General features: G+C 37.7%; 1 protein-coding gene across 11 annotated transcripts in view; it reads right to left on the bottom strand.

The window, feature by feature from the left end:
• The window catches only part of Cast (calpastatin), a 108928-nt gene that overhangs the window by 49937 nt on the left and 37196 nt on the right, over positions 1-21795 (bottom strand). For 9 of the 11 annotated variants that reach the window (XM_005326144.5, XM_013358985.4, XM_013358987.4 and 6 more), the window contains exon 3: positions 19771-19842. In XM_005326144.5, the coding sequence (XP_005326201.1) occupies positions 19771-19842 (72 nt within the window). Of the gene's footprint in view, positions 1-13800; positions 14161-19770; positions 19843-21795 lie in introns of those variants that run through there. The other 2 variants (XM_013358989.4, XM_013358990.4) reach the window with 2 other exon arrangements.

The following is a 21795-nucleotide window of genomic DNA, read 5'->3' as shown; positions in this document are numbered from 1 at the left end:
AATGATTAGAGATAAGAGGGGAAGATTATATGCCTTTAAAATCCACAGAAAATGGAAACAATTTTCTTTTTTTCACACTATTTTCCAAAGATTTCCCAGTCTTCAGATTTTGGCTCTACCACCCCTCTGCTCAGACTCATTGTCCCTCATGCTACTCGTGAACACACATCTAAAGTAGAACCAACAGACTCCTGTAGTTCACTGTTTAACACAGAAAACACATAAATGCTTTCTCCTACCTAAAGGCCAGCAACTCCAATCTCTTCTCATCTCCCAATGCAATGAACACAGCCCCATACGGACTTCGGCACATTTCACCCATCTTTCCCTTTACCTTTTTCACACAAATGCCACTGGTTTGTAGGCTTCTACTCAATGTATCCAAAGCTTCTATACCCTTTCTTTAAGGTATCCCATTGGCTCCTGTCCTGGCATTGTAACTTCTGCACCACAGCAGATAGTCTTACTGAGCACCCTCCTGCAGTTCCAATTGGCTTCCCCTAATACCATGGAGAGGCAATTTGTGATACTGCATCATGGATGAACTCTCTCCCACTAGATGGGGCCCCTTTAAAAAAACAGTCAGTGGGGTACACTACCCTGTTGATCTCCGGTTTTACTGACTGCAGGTCTCTCTCCTTGAATCTTCAGGTGGTTGAGAGAGCCTACTTAAGAAGAGAAGCAAGACCCAAGACAAACTTCAACCATCTTGCAAAGCTGAATGGGAATGGAGAGGGGTTCGAGGTCCTACGAAATGGGTCAAGGTGGGAGGATAGGGCTTCCGTAGAAGAGGTGGACCCTTAGAATTTGTCTGCTTACGTATTCTTCTACCATCAAACTCAGCTGAAGGGAAATTTCCTCAGCCCCTTACTTCTCTACCACCTATTAGAACGTTTTCACCTCTTCCTTGAAACCCAGAAAACTTACAACTTCTTCCTAAAAGTTCCAGCTGGTTTGTGGGAATCCTCATTACCTCCCCTCTGACCATTCAACTTCACTTTGATCTCTGCTCCTCCCCAGCTGGCTTGGGTTAGAAAGTGCATGTGGAGTGAGGCCTCAGATGTGCCAGAGTTCTTTCTCCTCAGGCCAGAGTCTGCTTCCTTTCCCCACACCATCTCTGGAAGCATGCCACCTGCCTCACTAGTCACCCCTCGCACACCTTCATTTGTTTGTTGAGGGTTATTAAGAGCATCAGGCTGAGTGCATGACTCTCCTTTGCCATCTCATAGTGCCTCAGCAGTTAACTGTGAGTCACTGACCATTTTCTTCCCATTGGCTGCTATGCACTGGGGGCCCAAGGTTCTCTCCCCATACCTCTGAACTGCCTTCACCTGGAAGCTTCTTCCACTTCCTTCATTCTTCTCCATGCTCTTTACTATTCCACTACCGGCCTTTTCAGTCACCCTGCTTTTTCTCTGAGTCACTGCTCACACAACATTGGTCTCTCCTCATAACTGTGTCTTTTTATTGTGTGGCAATTCCTTAAATCTTATCAATAATCCTGTTTATCACTAGACTACTTAAAAGGAGGAAACTTTGAAAGATACAGGCTCATAACTCTGCTTCAGCACTTATTTATCCAAGTCAATTAACTTCTTGGAGCCTCCATTCCCTCATCTGGAAAATGGGAATAATCCCAATGGATTCTAAGATTGTTGTAGAGAATTTACCCAGCTCTGAGTCAACAGGATTCAGGAGCTGGGCTGGCTCTAGACCTCTTCTCCATTTCATTCTTTTTCATTTCCACTGACACATCCACTCCTGTTCTAATCACGTATCACCCACACATACATCAAGTTCCTTCTAATAGTTTCTGGGCCTTCTTCATGCCCCCTCCCACCTCATCCCTACTCCTTTTCTCTCTCAATCTTTTCTGTTTGTGGCTGCTTGACTAATTTTTTCTAACATAAATGCATATCATATTGCCACACTGATGAAAGATCAGTGGTCTCCCACACTCTGTCCTGGATAAAGTTCAATGCCGTCTGCCTAATTTTTAGGTTCATCATTCAATTTATTTATTCAACTACCTCTCTTACTAAGGCCATACATATCACATCTCCCTTCCAGCCAGGATCGAGTCCTTACCATCCTATGGGGTGGCATGATGTACTGGTTAAGACTGTGAGAGGGGGCTGTGGCTTTGAGATGGGTGGAATACAGGTGACATTTAATGCGTCTACAACCTCAGGCAAGTTACTTACCCATTCTGTGTCTCAATTTCCTCATCTGAAAATGGGAATAATAACAATTCTCACTTTGCTGAATTGTTTTGAAAATTGTGTCAGGGTGTTTTAAGGATAAGTAAGTTAAGGTATACAAGTCGATTATAACAATGGTTGGTAAGTGGCAATTGCTAGGCACATGCTCGTTATTATTATTACAAGCAAGGTTCCTTTCACCTTGCCATTCCCACTGCCAAGAAAGCTTCTCCCCTGCCTAAATCCCATCTTCAAGATATATTGCTTCTACCTGCTTCAGCTTATACTATCTTCTCAACTTGTAGAAATTTAGTACTTTTCACTTGAACACTCATCTTTTTGCATGGGAAGATACTGAGCTTTTTTCTTAGTATACAGCATGTCTAATCAATGAAGCTATAAAGGTACCAAGAGGCAGGGGACATTTCTACTCTCTAGAGTGCCCACCATGGTGCTGAGGCTATGGTAGCAGGGAGGAGATAAAAATCACAGCTGATTCAAATCTTGCTTCCATTTTGAAACCATCAATTCAATTTTTGCTTAAACAAAGAATGAAATATAGTTTTAGTACTTGGTATTTTGTTTTAAGCCAGACTCAAGAACATCACTGATAAGACAGAAGACTTAAGTTTCAGTCATGATGGCCAGGATGCCTTGTCTCTCACCTGGGATACCACGGACCGACCCCACAGAGCTATCAGGAGAGGTAAGTTAGATACCAAATCTTAGGACAATTTAGGGAAACACAAAATAAATGTTAAACATTCTCTAAATTAAGAAGTCTGACAAATCAATAAGTGATATTTTTAACTTTTAAAAGTAGCTCTATTTAGTGGAAAAGAGAAAAAAACTAATTTTTTTCTGAACCATGACTAAGTAGGTTTTAATTACATCAGTAACAGATCCCAAATAATGAAAGAAATAATGGGTGTAAAAAAAAATACTCTCTCCTAACAAGATACATGAAATAGAGAAGAATGTGAACTCCATGAGGGCCAGGCCCAGACCTGTCTCCATTGGTAAATGTCCCTATGTCCAGTGTCTGCCACATAGTAGTAGTTTACCATGTATGTGCTAAATAAATGTATGAGCTTTTGCCTGAATAAACACAAGAATATTATCTGATGGCTCACATTCAACATTATACGAGTTTAATTACTTGATTAACAAAAATTTTATCCATAGCACAGGTCAGAAAACTGGTGAGGATAACATATTTTAACCATCTCATCATGTGCATCATTTGTCATCAATAGAGAGTTGTCCAACTTACAAAAAAATATATATATACACACAAGAAATCCCTGAGCCACTTCCTGTGAGACACCTGCCACAAATGACAAGCCACTAATGAGGCACTTTTGCAAGGGCTCACTGACATTCTTTACAAACATCAGTTGCAGACCATTATACACAAGCTGACATATTACTTTCTGTAATGACAGATTCTTCACTTGAGGAAATTAATATTCAGATACTTAAATTGTCTGTTATGTGTCATGATGTCACACCGTGACACACATTCTTACAATTCCTTTAATTAAAAAGCATAATAATGTTTCATAATCATCTAACAAAGTACATAACAGAAAATGTGATTCTGATGAGAGAGAAAAAACAAATCATCTATGAATGAAGCTGAGACATTTCTTTCAAAGAGAACAAGTCCTGTGCTAGCAGATCTAGTTAGGGTGTCAACTTATACCTTAGAACATTAGAAGATGACAAGTTAGATTGTGATTATCATTTAAAGTTTGATTGTGATATCATTTAAAGTATCATATGATCTTACAGGTGATGAGAAGAGAGAAACTGAAATGTAGGTTTAGCAAATGCTTAGAAAGGGCTTCATAGAGGAGGAAGTAGGGATTACTTATTGAGTATTAGTATCATGTGATCAATAGGAAAGTGAGGACTTACAGAATCTTACATATATCAGGAACTGAGACAGGTGCTTTATATATTTGATTTCATCATATCTTTATAAAATCCTAGGATGTAAACAGTATTATCAGAAGCTCAGAGAAATCATGTAAGTTCTATAAGATCACACAGTTTGGAAGTAGTAGAGCCTGGATTTGAACATAGACATGACAAAAATGGCCATGAGCCTTTTTCTTTAACAAGTTGACTTCCTTTGTTTTCAAACTTAAAACATTTGGATTTTTACAGAAAATGCGGATGGATACTAGAATAAGGTGGGCATTCCAAAACAGCTAAAGCAAGATTTGTAGGTAGCAACATCCAGAAATACTTGGTCCAGAGTACAACAAATAGAATGCTACAGAATGAGGCCATCTGAACACCACCTGGGGAAATCTGCAGATGATTATAGCTCCACGGAGTATGCTATGCACTCATGACATGCATTAAAAGGGACACATTGATTTAAGATAAAAATAGTGTGTAAGGCCAACTTGCTCTGGAAAGTCAAGTGCACATGAAACTTTGGCCTCTGATGTAACATGTGGGTAAAGATCAAAATAAACATCTGAACACTGCCTAGCAACTGCGACAATAACCACAGCTGATCTGTGATCTGAATCCAAACTAAAAAGTCTGTACAACGTTTAGTCACAGCCTGTGTCTGATTATGAGCTCTGACACTGAATCACCCCTCTGTACAAAAATCCGCCTCAGTCGTGAAGTCAGACTTCCAGTTCTAGAAGGCAACTGCTTCATTTAATATTGCTTTGCAAACTCTAGTTTTCTGGTGCTTTTTTTGGGGGGTGGGGGGGGCAGGAGGTGGATCACAATAACACTTTGTAGACAAGGAAAAAAGTAAAGTGCACAGCCTAGATCAGCCATTGAAGAATGGAAAAGTAGCTTCTTCTCTCTGAACTTCTGTTCATGTCTGCAGAAATCCTGGATGCTTTTCTTTTTTTAAAAAAATAATTTTTTAGTTGTCAATGGACCTTCATTTTATTTATTGATACACAATACTGAGAATTGAACCCAGTGCCTCATATGTGCTAGGCAAGCGCTCTGCCACTGAGCCACAACTCCAGCCCCCTGCTGTTTTTCTTGATGCATGAAATAATTCCAACTGTGTTTGACCTTTGACTGCCCAAAATAAAAAGTCAGACCTGGAAAAGACAGCTTATTTTCTATGATTTCTCCCCTAGAGAAAGTGGGTTTGGCAAGGATTTACTACAGCCTGTGAGTTAAGCAAATTCAAATGGCAGAACAATCCTATAATGACCACAGCTTTGAGAAGTCACACACTAAATCTTGTTTATTTTTCTCAAAGAAGAAAATGTAATGTTCTATAGTATGACATTTTTTTTTTTTGGATTAAAATGCATGGCTGGTATATGTCCATGTTCCAGTCCAATAAGAAAAAGGAATCTTTGCAGTAAGAGCACAGATTTGTAAAAATCCTAACAGATTATGAGGACATTTAGAGCATACATGGTTATTGATGGTATGATTATTACGTAAGAATGAAAAATCCTGAGTTTTGCTAAACAACCATTTTGGAAGCCTTTCAACTTGGACTCCACTGTGTTCATTCCATAGGGATAGACCTAACAAAGGGTGAGAGGAACATGATAACGTTTTTGGGTCCTCCTGAAATAGAACCAATTGCCAGCCTCAATCTATGTGGCTCCCCCACTGAACTACATCCCCAGACTTTTTTTTTTTAATTTTTAGTTGTTGATAGACCTATATTTATTTTTTAAAAATTTAAAAATGGTGCTGAAAATCGAACCCAGTGCCTCACACATGCTAGGCAAGTGCGCTACTGCTGAGCCACAGCCTCAGCTCCTGTCCCACAGACTTTGAGATAGGGTTTCATTATATTGCCCAGGCTGGTCTTCAACTTGCCATTCTCCTGCTTCAGCCTTCCAAGTAGCTGGAATTATAATCATGTATCACCCCATCCAGCAGAAGCATGTTCCTAATTAGAATTATTAAATGTCAGAAATTATAACTATGTTTTCTTGTTTAGGCTGATTTTCAAATAACCAAAATTTAAACGGGGAATGAAATAAAATGCCATTAGGGAAACTCACAGATGTATGTTGACAGAAAATTACATCTTTGCCAATATAAAAGAGGTGGTATACAGTATTTAGAAGAATGGCCCTGAATCCAGGCCATTTGTGTTTGAATCCCAGCTCTGCTGCAAGCTATGTGACCTTGAGCAAAGTTCCTAAGTGCTCTGTGTCATATAATGGTGCTTCTGCTGCATATCCCACTGTTCAGTAGAATAGAAGAATAGATTTTAAAGTATGATTTTTTTGAAATTGATGCAAAAATGTACATTGCTATTTCCTTTCAATCTAAGCAAAAGTACTGTTTTTCAAACCACACAAGTGAGTTTTCAGTTAAATACTGCTTAATTCTGCCATTTAAAAATTTTACCATATTCAAAGACAGCTAATTCATTCCTTCTCTACTGCTTATGTAAATTGTCTGAAGAAACTATCAACTACACATTATCTGCTAATTCCAGGGTATAGTACTCTCAGAGAAACCATATCTATAAGAAAAAATTTCAAAAGTATTAACATATTGAGAGCAATAAAGAGCATAATATTGATTTCTAGTGCTTATTTGAATTTAGAGAGACATTCCTTTTTGTTATTTATACTACCTAGATATAAACTACTAACTAGAGGAATTTGTAAGGTCAATCTATGGGAAAAAAAGCCCCAGAATCTACTAGAATCTTGCTATCTATGTGATGCAGAGTTAAGTTATTTAAATTCTCTGAGTCTCTGTCTCCTAACTTATAGAAGTGTCAGAATACCTCTTTGCGTTGTTTAAAATTACACGAATCTTAAGAGGAATAAATGAAATTTTATGTAAGTCCTATAGCACAGTAATTGTCCAAGTCCTCCAGTGAGAAGGGCTGAAGACACACAGCTTATTAGATATTAGAAGTTTTAGTCAGCTTCCTTGCTGGGTGACCAAAGACTTGAAAAGAAAAGAGCAATTTCAGAGGAGGAAAAGTTCATTTGGCGCTCACAGTTTCAGAAGTCTCAGTCCACAGACAGCCGACTCTGTTGCTTTGTGCCCTAGGTGAGGCAGAACATACTGGCAGAAGGGTTTGGTGAAGGAAAGCAGCACAGGACATGACAATCAGGAAATAGAGAGCTCCCATGACCCGGGACAAAATATATACCCCAAAGGCACACCCTTAGTGACCCATCTCCTTCAGCCACACCCTATCATCAGCCTATAGTTACCTCCCAGTTAATCCCTATCAGTTGATTAACACACTGATTAAGTTAAGACTGTCATAGCCCAATCATTTCACCTCTGAACTTTTTTGCCTCACACACGAGCTTTTGGAAGACACCTAATATCTAAACCATAACATTGAAACAGATACAACCATTGGGAATTGGGAACTGAAGAACCCAATGAGGAAGGAATCCTGGCTGCAGGCCTCATGTTGAGTTATCCACAAAAAAACAGAAGCTACCAAGGACTGGTCATCAGTGAACATAAGCCTGAAACCTGCCCACCTGCCCAGGGTAATAGAGAGTTTTCTTTCTGACTGGAAAATGAGTTTAAAACACACTTTAAGAAAGAGGAATTCCAAACCTGTGCCACTTTTGGTATTCAGAATCCAAATTCACTTTATCATCTTGGAATGGAAGCTTCAAGCCAAGGTATACACTTTGATGAAATCTGAACCATCCTAGGTAGAGATTTATTTAAAATTACCTGGTAGAGCTAGCAACTTCAGAAGCTGAGGGAGGAGGATTGCAGGTTCAAGGCCAGTTTCAGCAATTTGGGGAGGCTCCAAGCAACTTAGTGAGACTGGGTATCAAAATAAAAAATAAACAGGACTAGGGATGTAGCACTATGGTTTAGCATTTAGCATTCCTGGGTTGTTGAATCCCCCCATAGAAACAAAACCAAACAAACAAAAATGCCAGGTACAGACAGTTCTAATAACATAGAAGAAAAGGGACTCTCACAAAAACAATATTCACTGAATGTGAGTTTCAAGCCATCTGTTTCAAACTTCTTCAGCAAGTAAACCACCATACAGAAGAACCGGCAGTCACAAGCATGGAAGAAATTGCTTTTAAGGGCCTAAAGATAATAGAAAAATCCAAAGAAGACCTTAAATAGGTTTTGAAATTTAGAGACAAAATAAGAAATAAAACACCCAAATCACAAATAGATGAAAGTATAAACTACAATTACCTGAGTAGAGATTTAAGACACTGGAAGATATTTATAAAGACATTATTCATAATAGAACACATAAAAATAGATTAAAATTACCAAAAGAAATTAAGAAAGCTGGAAGATAAAAATTCTGTCCACTGGGTCTTCGCTGCAGACCTCTGAATATGATGCATCTTTATAAACAGAATATTATTTTAAAAATGCACTTCTAAGCATATGAGGCACTCTTTTAAACACTGTTAGCATAAGAATACTATAAGGGCCTCTGATGATTACTTCCCACAGTAATCAAGTTGTATAAAAAGATTTTATTTGCTCTGTTGGATAGAAACACAATTTCCTATTTTCATGCTCAAGAGAACATAGAAAAAGTATATATAACTAAAAAATGTACAAATAATTTCATTCTGCTAGTTTCCCTGATCACCCTCTTAGCATAGACATTAAAGAAACATTGTGCCCAGAAAGCTGAGCTTCTGGTTTTCTAGACAGGACCAGTATTCTCTCACACTTCTAATAACCCTATTCTGGGCAACTCTGGAGGCCTCAGGGTCTGATCTAGGCCTTAAGTCACTTGTATGGATGAACTCAGTCCATTACGAAGTTTAGGAGTATGCTTGCATACTAAGGGAGTCTTAATCTCTTCAACTTTGAACAAAATGGGATCAATCCAGATTTTTCCTTGGATTCCAAACTTAAAAAATGAACATTAATCAATTCAGTTTACAGGAGACCTTCAGTGTGATTCAGAAATCTGAGACTCTGTGGATGATTAGAATTCTTATGAAGATTTCGTTGCACAGCTAAAGCCACAAGGCGACTTTACAGACTGGTTCTTTATAGTCCAATTCACTTTTTTTTAGAGCAGTGGTCATCAAACAGGTGTAAAGATTTATCTACAGAGTTTATCAAGCCAGAGATCCCTCAGTAACTCTGATTGTGTGCATCTGAGGTAGGATTTGAAGAATCTCTATTTTTTAGTCAAATATACCCAGCTGAATTTGTTGCACATACTCTTTAGGCCACACATCATAAAATACTGTCTTAGAGAATTCTAATAAATTGTAGGCCATCCCCAGAACAACATGGGGAGAGCACTAGGACCATGGGAAAGGGGTGATATTCCAGAATCACCCTACTGGCCTGCACTTTCTGAACCAAGAATTTTCTCTTTTCTAAGAGGTCCCAGCTGCTAAAAAACAGCTCCCTGTAGAGTTAAGGAGGCTTTCTTAGATAACAATTATATTTGTCATTCTTCAGTAATCCACCAGCAAGTCTTATTGGTAAGATTCACATCAATATTGTTATTGTTGTTTTCAAAGATCGTTGCAAAGGGATCTGTAGGAAATTAAACAACGGTCAACAACCAGCCAAGCGACTTTGTAACCAATATGCACCAACCGTTCCTATGTGAGGAACCATGGAAATGATAAAAGATGAGTAAAATGAAGAATGAAAGTCTCCCTATCTAGCTAGATATGGATCCAATAGCAGCAGCCAAATATGGAATCAGAAACTAGATTGACATAAATGTGTCATCTGATAAGAGAGGGATGGAATTCCAGGCAGGTTATTCTGACTGTTGGTGAACATGTCTATCCTTTTTTTGTATCTTGGTGTGGGTGGTGAAGAAAGAAAGAGGAAGATGAACAGCAGGAATGTGTAACTCTAAAAGCTTGTTTGTAGGGCTGCTATGAGGTCTCCAGAGCCCCAGGACAAAACAGAAATCTTTGGGATACCTGATGCCAGATGGAAATCCAGTCCATTTACAAGGGAAGGTTGTCAAGAACATCTCATCAGAGGATTCTACAATTAGAACAATCTCACAAAATAGCCCATGTATAATTATGTAGGGGGAAACTGGACTGTCTTAACTTATAAGGGGAAAGTATGGGAGGATGGACAGGCAAGCCCATGCTTAGGAAGTTGAACGCGTATCAGATGTAGCAGTTCTGCCTTCCACCAATAGTGCACAACTTGAACATCGTCTCAGTCCTTAGAATCTGTAACTGTTGTCATTTCTGCTTTGGACTGGACTCCTAGTTGCTGATCTCATTTAATAACTCAAATTCCTAGTATTTATTCCCAGAAGGAGAGTCCCTCTCCAAGCTTTACCTTTAGTTTCCTCCCTCGACCTTTCCTTTTACTTATAGGACCCTTCACAGAAATGCTACTTAGCCCTTCTCACATTGTCTCTTTATAGCTGCCATATGACCATACCTCTGTTTGTCTAGCTTCATGTATTGCCCACTGTAGAAACTCAAGGAAAAAAAGAAAGCAAAAGTGGTTCCTTACTCATCTTCTAAAAATTTACTCACTCTTCGATCTTTAGCCAAAAGACAAACAGATATTAAGTTTCAAAAACTCTACTTGTAAATCCTAGAGAATAAAAATGAATATTATTTTACATTTGTATCTACCCAGGAAAAATCTCTATTTCAATGCAACAACATCTCAGGGCTCTATTCATATTAAGATAAAATCAATCTATTTTTTGCAATCCAAAACATATTTATTGAGAAATTGGTATGTAGAAGTCATCATGGTAGATGCTGTGGGGGTTTAAAGATGGAGACTCTGTCTTCAGGAGGTTTTTGGTATAGCAAAAAGCTTGCATTCTGGGGCTAGGGTTGTGACTCAGTGGTAGAGCGCTTGCCTAGCACTTGCAAAGCACTGGATTCGATCCTCAGCACCACATAAAAATAAATAAAAAAAGGTATTTTGTCCAACTACAACTAAAAAAAAAATGTAAAAAGCTCACATCCTTAAAAATGATGTAATTGTAGTCAAATGAGACTTTAGTATGTGATAACTTCACTCACTAAATCTCATTTTTTGAAAAGTATTTTATGGAGAGCTATTAAAGATATCCTGAAAGACGGTGCAGTGTCATTTTCTTAATCTACAAAATGGGCAAAAAAGAGTATCTATTTTATAAGTACATTATCATCACAGTGTTCAACATATGCCAGAATACAGTATATTTCAGTAAGTGTGGCTATTACTATTAATACTCTGTTATGATACAGATGATGCTTTTCTATTTTTCACTAGAACCAATTACAGTCACTTTGTAATGATTAATTATTGCTCAGTGTAAACAACAGAATACACTAGGACATGCACCAAACAATGTCACTTTTCTACTGGTATGATTGCACATAGTTTTCACCCAAATCTCCAAAGTTCAAATGAGTAAGATTGCTCAGAAGCCATCAAGTCTGAGGAGATATTATGAAATAACTTAAACATTGGAAATAAAAGGACAATTCAGAATTGTCACCCCAAATGCCATGAGTATGCCTACTGAAGAACCTAGGGTAGCTGACCTTTTAACATAGAGCTATTCACGGAGAGAAAATGAAATGCTAAATGTTTGAGAAGGTTTATTTTACTTTTCCAGTATTGAGATTATTTAATTCAAAGTATCAAAAAATAGGATAAAATCTATCCATCTTCTGGGGTTAAATATGTTAGTATTAAAATATACATCTGTTGGGCTGGGGTTGTGGCTCAGTGGTAATGCCCTTGCTCGCATGCATGAGGCACTGGGTTTGATTCTCAACACCACATACAAATAAATAAAATAAAGGTTCATCAACAACTGAATATATATATATATATATATATATATATATACATATATATATACATATATACATATATTTGTTTTATATGATTACCCAACTGAGGGAATTGTAAGCTATAATGAGAGAGAAGATACAAAGATATATATGCACACAAAAGAACACTGACTGTGAATGTTTTGTTTAAATAACACTGACTAATTAAGTAGTTCATATTTTGAGGAAAAGTAAATAATTCCACCTAAGAAGTTGTGATGACTTCAAGATATAATTGTTAATATAGCCCAACAATAGAAACATAAGTACTTGGCCAGTTTGAAGACATTAGTCCAAATAAATTACTTATTTTCCAGATAGCTTTCTTTTCTTTTTGTTTTCATTCTTCCAAATTATTATTTTAGTGATACCTGTTAAACTTTTTTAAATCTTTGTTATTTTAGTTATTCACTACAGTAGAATGTATTTTGACATATTATACATGCATGGAGTATAACTTCCCATTCTTGTGGTTGTATATGATGTGGGATTCCTGTTAAACTTTCATTGTAAGAGAGGCATTATGCTCAGCCAATTCTACCAGACTGAAGAACACCACCCACATTGATACTTAAATGTGTCACTTCATAATCACTAAATGACAGTTTGCCTAGCACACCAAAAGTCCTTGCTACACACACCGTGTCCCCCCTTAAGCTTCATTGCTATTGGATGCTGACTCCATCCATCTGTAGAGGTGGCCTTTTGCAGTTCAGCATGATTTTGCTCCATTTTTACTACTTCATTTTAATCCTCTGTGCCTCCTTGAGCCCAAGTAGCACATCCTACCACATTCCCAGCAACTCAATATTCCTTTCAGATACTCAATAAGGAGTGTGCAAATTGGATTCATGCCTATAAGCAAAACATCGGAAGAGGCTCTCTATAGTTACTAGAAAATGAACTTCCCCCTTTCAAATAGTACATGTCACTGCTTGTTGAGCTTCTCTGCAATGCAGAGGTTTTTCCTCTAGAAAACATCTCAAACAGCTGGAACTTTTCCCCACTACTGCCTAAGAATTCCTGTCACTCTGAATCTTGAAGACTAGTCATAGGCTCTAAGGTCCCACCTCTTAAGGAAGCTGCAAAAAGCCTCTTTGCCTCATTTTCTCAAGCTGTAAAATGGGAATATTGAATTTGCCTCTTGCTAGTTAATAACTGGAGAATGCAGGGGTCCTAACACTATGGAACAGATTAGATTTTTAAATTTCAGTGAAAACACTTTGTATTATTGAAAGATACACAAAGCATCTACCATTGAAGTTAACCTACAGTATAGTCTCAAGATAGTGCTCAAGGAAATAGAATGGAAACGTGTTACAACACTTGCCACACCACACCCAGCATGGGTCAGGTATTCAGAAAGGTCACACAGAGTGAGCTCATTCTCTAAATCAGAGGTCATCTCCGGGGCGGGGCGGGGAGGGGAGGGGTGCCAGCTGAGGAGGGGGTCTAAACCCTAGAGACCACACAGTATCACACCAGATCAACACAGCGCCTGCTGTTCTTCTTTCATCATTTGGCCCAAATCACACAAATCCCTTGTATTTTAGTCACCAGATACATTCCCAGCTGAAGGGTCAGTACGACATTCTGGACACGGAGGAAGGGTCTTCAAGAAACACTATGGAACTTAGAACCTGTCTGGAAAGAAATGTATCTTGGGAGTCAGTAAGAGCGCTTGTCCCAATCAGGGGAGTAGCTGGAGGGTCCAAGGCCGGGACAGGCAGGGCCCGGGCGCAAGGACAGGGCCAGTGGCATAGTCTGCTCAACTGAAGCTGATGCTGCGGTGGAGCCGCAAAAGGGCTGAAATCGGTACTCACTCTGCGTGCGGCTCGCGGGCCCAGGAGACCTCAGCTGGGTTTTCGGGATGTTTGCATTCCTGTCGGGCTCTGCCCCCGCGGTTTCACTTCGGAGCCACAGCCCAGCCAGCAGTGTGACGCGGCGGGGCGGGTCCCGGGATGGCAACGCAGGATTGTTCCCTGCCCTCCCGACCGGCCACGCCCCGGCCGCTCCTGATGGGTCTCGGGTCTCGGGAGGGAGGTCCCTGCTCCCCTGCCCCACTCACTCGTCAGGAGCCTGGCATCCCCGGGGGCTGGCCAACTCTAACCGCGTAGTTTGTGATGTAGGCCACATGCCCTGTGTACTGTACAGCGCGGGCTGATGACAGGCCTGCCGTTCCCAGGGTGTCACTCTTGGTAAAACAAAATACGGAGCAATGCTGGGTAAGTGACTCTTCCTACATAGGCTCCTCCCATGTCTCCTTTGAAACTATACAGTAAATAATCACTAAAACCAAGGGTTCCCAAACCCATTTTAAATTGTGTAATGGATTTTTTTTTAAAAGAGCAGTTTAAAAGAATCAGAATCCTACTGAATTATTGTGTGTTATACATTTTTATGATTAAGAGCAGTTTAAAAGAATCAGAATCCTACTGAATTATTGTGTGTTAGACATTTTTATGATTAAAAAAATCAAAATCAATAAGAATGGCTTTGAAGCCATTGAATAAAATGTGAACTCAGAAGTCTATCCTGCTACACGTAAGTGAATGTATAAATAAGTAAATAGGGGAAAAGAAAACATCCTTTCTTATAGAAGAAATACAACCAATAAATATAGAATGAATGGTGGAGAAAATAAGAGTTATTAAATTTTAAAGAAATTTGGAATCCCAACTTTGCCCAGAACTATACACGATCATGATAAAGTCTCCAGACCCCGAGTTTGGAGAGAAAGTGGGGAGGTGGTGGTGGCCAGTGTTTGAGGAACAAAGAGCTCAGGCCTAGCTAGTGACAGCTGAGCAATGAGTCAATGCTGCCTTCAGCCAAAACAGAGTTGGCAGCCAGCAGGATTAAAAAAAAAAAAAAAAAAAAAGTAGAGCACTGCTCCACACAGCCTGCCACCACTCCACCAAGTGGTCAGTGGGTCCCCCTGACTTCCCCTTCAATGCATTCCTCACAGCCATCTTGTTTATTTTTATCATTCTTCTACCTCTTTAAATAAAGTAGATGAATAAGAGGCCTTCCAATGCTAAAATTTTATAATTCCCCAAGAAGACCCTGCTATAATTCTTGATAAAAATATACTTTAAAGTTTCTTTTTTGTTCATCATTAGCATTATCTTTTCTTTTCACAAAACTTCCGCTCATCTAGTTTCCATTGATATTTATTTCTCCTGTGACAAAAACAGTACAGGGTGACTTGTCCCCAATAGGGACAAGCCCTGGACCCACAGGCCCCAGAGTTAGGCAGCTGTATCTTCCTCAGTGAAGGTATTTCTATACACCTAAAGAGTCCACATGAGTAATCACATGGTTACGAAATGAATTTTCCAGATTCTTATGTTGGCAGACCAGATGGAAAAGGGCTTCCTTCCTTGGAGTTGGAGGGAAATGTTAACGTTTCCCTGAGGAACTATGGCTTTCATGGTCCCTAACGGTTATCCTTTCTCCTAATGTGGTTTTCAGATCACCTGTAGCTGAAACACCTGGACACGTCTATTATATATATAAAACCCTGGGCCTTGATCCACCCTGGTGGATCAGAAATTCTTGGCTCAGGACTTGAGACTACATTTTAACCAGATGGTTCAATTGATACTTAGGTAATCTCAGATACAGGTAGCCTAAACTCCCACATTTAGCAACTTAGCCTCCTTGCTGTTTGTGGTGTGGCTGCCAAGTCAGCAGCACCAGCGTTAACTGGGAGCTTGTTAGAAAAATAGGATCTCAGCATCACCCAGACTTCCTGAACCAGGATCTTCATTTTAATAAAAACCCTACTTATTCAATATATACATTAACATGAGAATTATTGATTGAATCTTATTTCCCAAACTTGGAGTATTTGTACTTATGCAACATTTAAAATCTTTCATAATTATAATAAGTTTAGATAATTTAAAAAGTAGATTTACTCTTTTTATTCTTTAATTTTGTCTTATCATAAGCAAAAATATCAATGGAAGTTTGATGTGCTACTTGCTTTTTTATAGCACGTTAAAGTATATGAAATATTATTAAAATAAAATGTTTTCCTAACACATGGAGTCACCTCACAAACTACACATGGTTTAAGGACACTATGGGGGTGATTATGACACTGAATGACAGTGACTTTCCAAGCCCTAACTCATATATATTATGGATGAGAAAAGACTCTGAGAGGACACTTGTGTTGCCAAAGTTAACAGAGCTATTTATAGCACAAGAGGACCCAAATCACAGAAGTGTTTCCCCCAGCTCTGCTTATTCTTTTGTAGAACTTTTCCTCTCTAGGCTGGGAGAAAAGTTGTTGGTACCTTCTTCTGTTTAAATGCCTAGTATTGCTGAATATTGACACTGGCGATTTTCTTCTTCAATTAGTTATTTCTCCTATGTTCTCCTTTCTGCAGTGGATGTCTGTCATTTGGTAGCTGACCACACATTTGAAAATCTTAACCACATGTTGACAATATGCTTCTTTCCTGAGTAGAATCCAGAAAAATTCATAACCCCCTGATTTCCCTGTAGCAAGATGAAGACATGTGACTTAATGTTGGCCAATCAGATGTATGAGCCATAGAAGTCTGAGGTGAGCAAGGTGAGGAGAATTTCCACCAGAAATGTTATGCATTTTGTCATCAGGACTGGTACTGGCAGAGCTTCTGGCATCTGGTACTGAATGTGTTAGGTGCTGAGCTATGGTGGCATCAGAGTTGAGCAGGAGAAACCCAGTGACATAGCTGGGCCTTGCTTCTGTGAGGAACTTCTTTCTGTTGGACTTTCCTAGATTTTCCCTATGAACTACTCACTATCCCTTGGGATTTTTTTTTTTTTTGTCTTAAACTCTGATTCTTAAAACTCTAGTTGATTCTAACTGGAACAAATAACTTTAACTAATACATATAAACCGTACAGTCTATGGAGACGTTCCTTATGCAATCTTGGTTTCAGAAGAATCTATGTTGATTGTCAAAATAGAAGTTGTCTGAAAAATTTTCCAGCAATGAAATTGTATGACTAATTATTGATCACAATTATTTTCATGTTGACTTTAGTAAAAGCTTAGATAATTTCGGAAGCCTCATAAGCATTCTTTCCTTAATTACCAAAAAGAAAATAAAAGAAAAAGAAATTTAAGCACTCAACATTTTACAATAATAATTCTGTTGTCTATACCACTCAAGAACTTTGGAATTCCTAAGTCTTAGAACTGCATAGCAAAAGGGGTATTATTATGGACATAATTACTTATTTTGTAAGACTTCTCATTTAACAATTTGGCAATATGCAGAAATAATTCTATAACACACAGCTTGCACATAAGCTTCAAAATAGGTATTTTTAAAGACAGATGTTAAAGTTTTCTCAAAAATTATAAAATTAGCACTTATTTTATTTTTCAGGATAAATGTGTCCAGAATGATGAAAAACAGTACTAATGCTAATTGTCAATTGTATCTACCATTTGCTCATGACTTTTCTGAATGTTTTAGGAGAATGCTACTTTGCCTGGGTATATGTTCTGGCAATTGTATAATAAAAGGCTTCAAGTTATCACACATGCCAATATCCCCAGGTTTTTTTTTGTTTGTTTGTTTTTTTGTTTTTTTTTAGTGAGAGCTAGGAATGACAATTTTTAAAGAGATATTGATAGAGGCTTTCCAATCTGACATCAAAAGAAAAAATAGGCAAGCATCTGTAGTTTTTCTTCTACAACTCTGAGTGTTAAGAACATGAGAAAAGTGGGTGGGAAGAATTACAAACCCTAAGAAACCTACCATTCAGGAAACTAGTGAAGGAGGAAAGTGAGTTAGAAAAACAGTGAGAAAGAGCAACACTGAGCGACAAGAACAGGGATGGGAAAGAAGTCAAGGAAAGAACTTCAAGTTCGCTTTTAAATACTAAAACAACAAACATGTGGCCAGCTATGCCGCCTTCCTCACCTACTTAAGACAAAACAAGTCTGAAGGGGTGAGCCATATTTTTACAATCATCCTACCCCTAAAAGATTGGAAGAGAACTTCCTGGTAGGAAGAAAGTGGTAGAAAAGGATCTGATTCTTATGCCTTTCAACGCCTAAGACTTTTCAAGGAAAAACTAAGTTTGTTTTCCCACGACATACCAACCCTCCCAAATTTTAGGTAATAGCAATCCTGAAAACAATTTACAAATGATTTCACCAAATATCATTGCATGTGGGTTTTGCTAATGAGCCTTTTCATTTTTAGAGGTGTAATTGAGTGATAAGGTAAATATTAATCCTAACACCATAAAAGATCAGACAAGTTTAGAAAATCTTTTCTAGTTGGAGACCTCCAAACAACAGAAAATGAGGATAAGAAGAATCACATCAGAGACATATTTTCCCAGCACCTATCAAATGTCAGGCCCAGGGCACAGTGTTTCATATATTTTATTTCATTTCAGTTTCACAACAACTGTGACAAGAGAAGTTTTTATGCCATTCTGATGAGGAAACTAGGGCTCAGTGACACTTAATAAATAAATGGCAAAGAGGAAATTCAAACTCAGGTTTGTTTGGATGAATGGACAATCTCTCACTCAATGATCATTAATGCTCTAGAGTCACCAATAGCAGTAACAGAATGGCAAAAGACAGCAGACCTGAGTAGGGATTTATGTTGGTCCCAAACATTAATTTACCCCCCTGTATTTAAAATTCATTATCTTTCAATGATTTTTATTCTTTTTCTTGCTGGTAGGGAGAATTGAAAAGGTCTATAAAAATACACTCGATACCTCAAAATAGGGTGATGTTACTATGCTCAGCCCAGGTTTAGAGGACACAGCCTCTTCTCACTTCTGGGAGATACTAAAATATTAACTCTTTATCAAACAAATGACATTAATCAAAAAGCTCACAGACTTCCAGTTTTACAGGAAAAAATGCTATTTGAAATAGTTGTATAGATAATTCTGAAATATATTAAGGTTTTTAGATAAACTTGGATACCCTGGAAGACCGAACACAATCATTTCATTAAAAATGACTAGATAAAATTATAGTTCTTTATCTTAAAATGTATGTATCAATAATTTTTAAAAATAAGCTGCAAAACTTTGAAGTTTTATATACAAATAAAAAGCTCAGCCAGAGCTTATGGGGTATAGCTATGCTAAGGATCCTGTATGAACCGGAAACCCAGGCTTGAAATCTAATTTTATTTGTTTTGTGACCTTGTTGAGTTTATTTAGCCTCTTTCAGCCCTGGTTTCCTTAGGTATAAGGGAATGACAATACTAAGGTGGTGAAGGGATTACATAAGAATTATATAGAGCTTTAGCAGAGATCCTAGTGTAGTTCATGATCATGATGGGGATTTTATTTTCTGAAGAAGGAAAAGGCCAATTATGTCTACTTGCACTGTACACAAAAGTATCAGTAGATATTTATGATGATATCTATTAAATGCTTATTATTATATGCCAGGAACAATTAGAGCCAATGGTTTCACTAAATTTTAAACCTCTAATCATTGTCAAGAAATTACATAGACGGACACAGTGGTACATGCCTGCAGTCCCAACTACTTGGGAGTCTAAACCAGGATGGCTTGAACCCACAAGTTCTCAATCATCCTGTGCCACCCAGCAAGAGTCCTATCCCTTCCCACACCCTCAACAGAGAAATTACATTCTTGTCTCCAACAGAGAAATGAAACTTTGTTTGAAAAATGTCAGAAATAAATGGGCACTGTTTGCCTCTCTTACAGGCCCCACCCACTGCGGATACCTCTGTAGAGTAGGATAGAATAGGGGTCTTCCCATGTTCAGGAATTGACTGACCTTTGTGGCCAGGGTTTTCCCACCAGCATGGCTTCTAGAGGGCTGACTGCTCCCAGGGTTTGCTGCTTTTTCCTTGAAAAAGAGAAAACATCAGTTTCAATGGGGGAAAACACCTTAACAATGTAGTCAAGTGCTAACTTTCCTATTAATAAAAATACCTTCTCAAACAAAACCAGACACACCCAAGGTAAACAAGATTTTAATTTTTCATAACTTTGCCTTAAGAGTATATAAATAATTAAAAGGAAGAGTAAGTTGCATACATCCCAGTTGTTCAATATTCAAAGTTTCTGAAGAACTGCAAAAACCGTCTCATGGGCAGTTGTCATTTCCTTCCGGAAACATCACTCACTGTGCAGCAGTTGCCCCTCTTGCAGTTCTGTGTGCAATAGTAAGTCTCTATGGGGGATGATTTAGCAATATCTTAAAATATGATTCTACTTGTAAAAATCTACCTTAAGGAAGTGATTAAGAAAAGAGCAAATGACTTTTATTCAAAGATATTCATCACAATACTGTAACATGAAAAAGGCGAAAATAATATAAGCAATAATAATGAATATCTGAGAATTTATGATGTGCTAGGTCAAATGACATAATTATAAATTAGAATAATAGAATTATAGATAACAATGCTTTAATAATAAACAATGCCTAGATAACAATGTTTTAATAATAGTCATTATAATTCTATTTTTTATAGATATAATTATTATTATATTTATTATTAGAGCTTCTGAAAGCTGTGTTTTAAGTACTATCTGCAACACCTATTAAAATCTTTACATTGACTGACATAAAACTATTACTATTGTTACTATCATTTTATAAGTGAGAAGAATGAGGAATGGAATGGATAAGTAACTTGACCATGGCCACAACAAATAAAAGGATGTCTGCTTCAGACCCTTTCCCTTACGGACATTATACTACTCCAGAAGGGGTTAGGCCATGACATAGCTACAGGATGAAATATCTGTGGCTATTAAAAATAATTTCTTAAAAGAAATCACATTAAATGAAAGTACATTATTCTTATTTTATATAAATGAAAGTCATTATAAAATATTATGTATAAATATCATTTTTGAAGTTCATTTGGGCTCATTTTCTAATGGTAGGGTTGAAAAAGATTTTTAAAAGATTCCTTCTTGGGCATTTTTGGTATTTTCTTATATGAATATTTTTACTGAGAAAAGGAAAACAAGTGAGCAAAAAAGAAAACATAAAATACAGCTGCTTTCTCAACGAGACCCTTATATCATGTATCTCCTAGTTTTGAATATCTATATCCCAAATAAGCAAACATAAAAATTCTAAAGCTTTATAATATAAAACTGTGAGATTATACTCCAAGATCTATAATATGTGAATAATGCATGATAAGCATCAAATACACAAGAGACGGCAAACCATTAATTAGCTGATGTATAAAATTGATCTTTAACTGTGCAGCAAAAATTTTTATATATATAAAACTAAAAATAATTTGGTTTAATTCTTTGATATTTGATGAAAGGCTTAGTCAAATTTTTGTTGCTTTTTTTTAAATTATCAGATATGGAAGTTTGGTTTGAAGTCTTATTCTCCTAACAGGAAAATACTACCTATGCAAGTGTAAAAATCAAAACTTATCTTTCTGTGCTCCTTGTGTAATCTCTGTGCATCCACTGGTTGACTATTCTCCAAGTGTTCAGGAAGATCACCAGGGTTTTTATAAAATGGAATCTAGAGGCCTCAGAGAAACCTGCATGAATTGCAGACCCTTGGGCATTATTTTTAGAATAAACAAATGGTTTCTCTCAAGCACACATGTACTGCCACCAACCAAGGGGAAAAAAACCATAGATAAATATGATAGAGATGCTAAAAAGCTAGTAATATGGGAGTGATCCGAGAAGTGGTGAAAGGAGGACATAGCCTGAATTTCGTCCATTTTGCAAGGATTTTGAACTTACTAAGTATACTAAAAACACTCTTGACAACTACAATGTATAAGTGGATTCAGTGCATAGTCTATAGACA

Source organism: Ictidomys tridecemlineatus, chromosome 1 (genome assembly GCF_052094955.1).
Source record: "Ictidomys tridecemlineatus isolate mIctTri1 chromosome 1, mIctTri1.hap1, whole genome shotgun sequence".
Taxonomy (NCBI): Eukaryota; Metazoa; Chordata; class Mammalia; order Rodentia; family Sciuridae; genus Ictidomys; species Ictidomys tridecemlineatus.
Note: the sequence above shows the minus strand (reverse complement) of the source record. Positions and strands in the feature narration are given on the sequence as shown.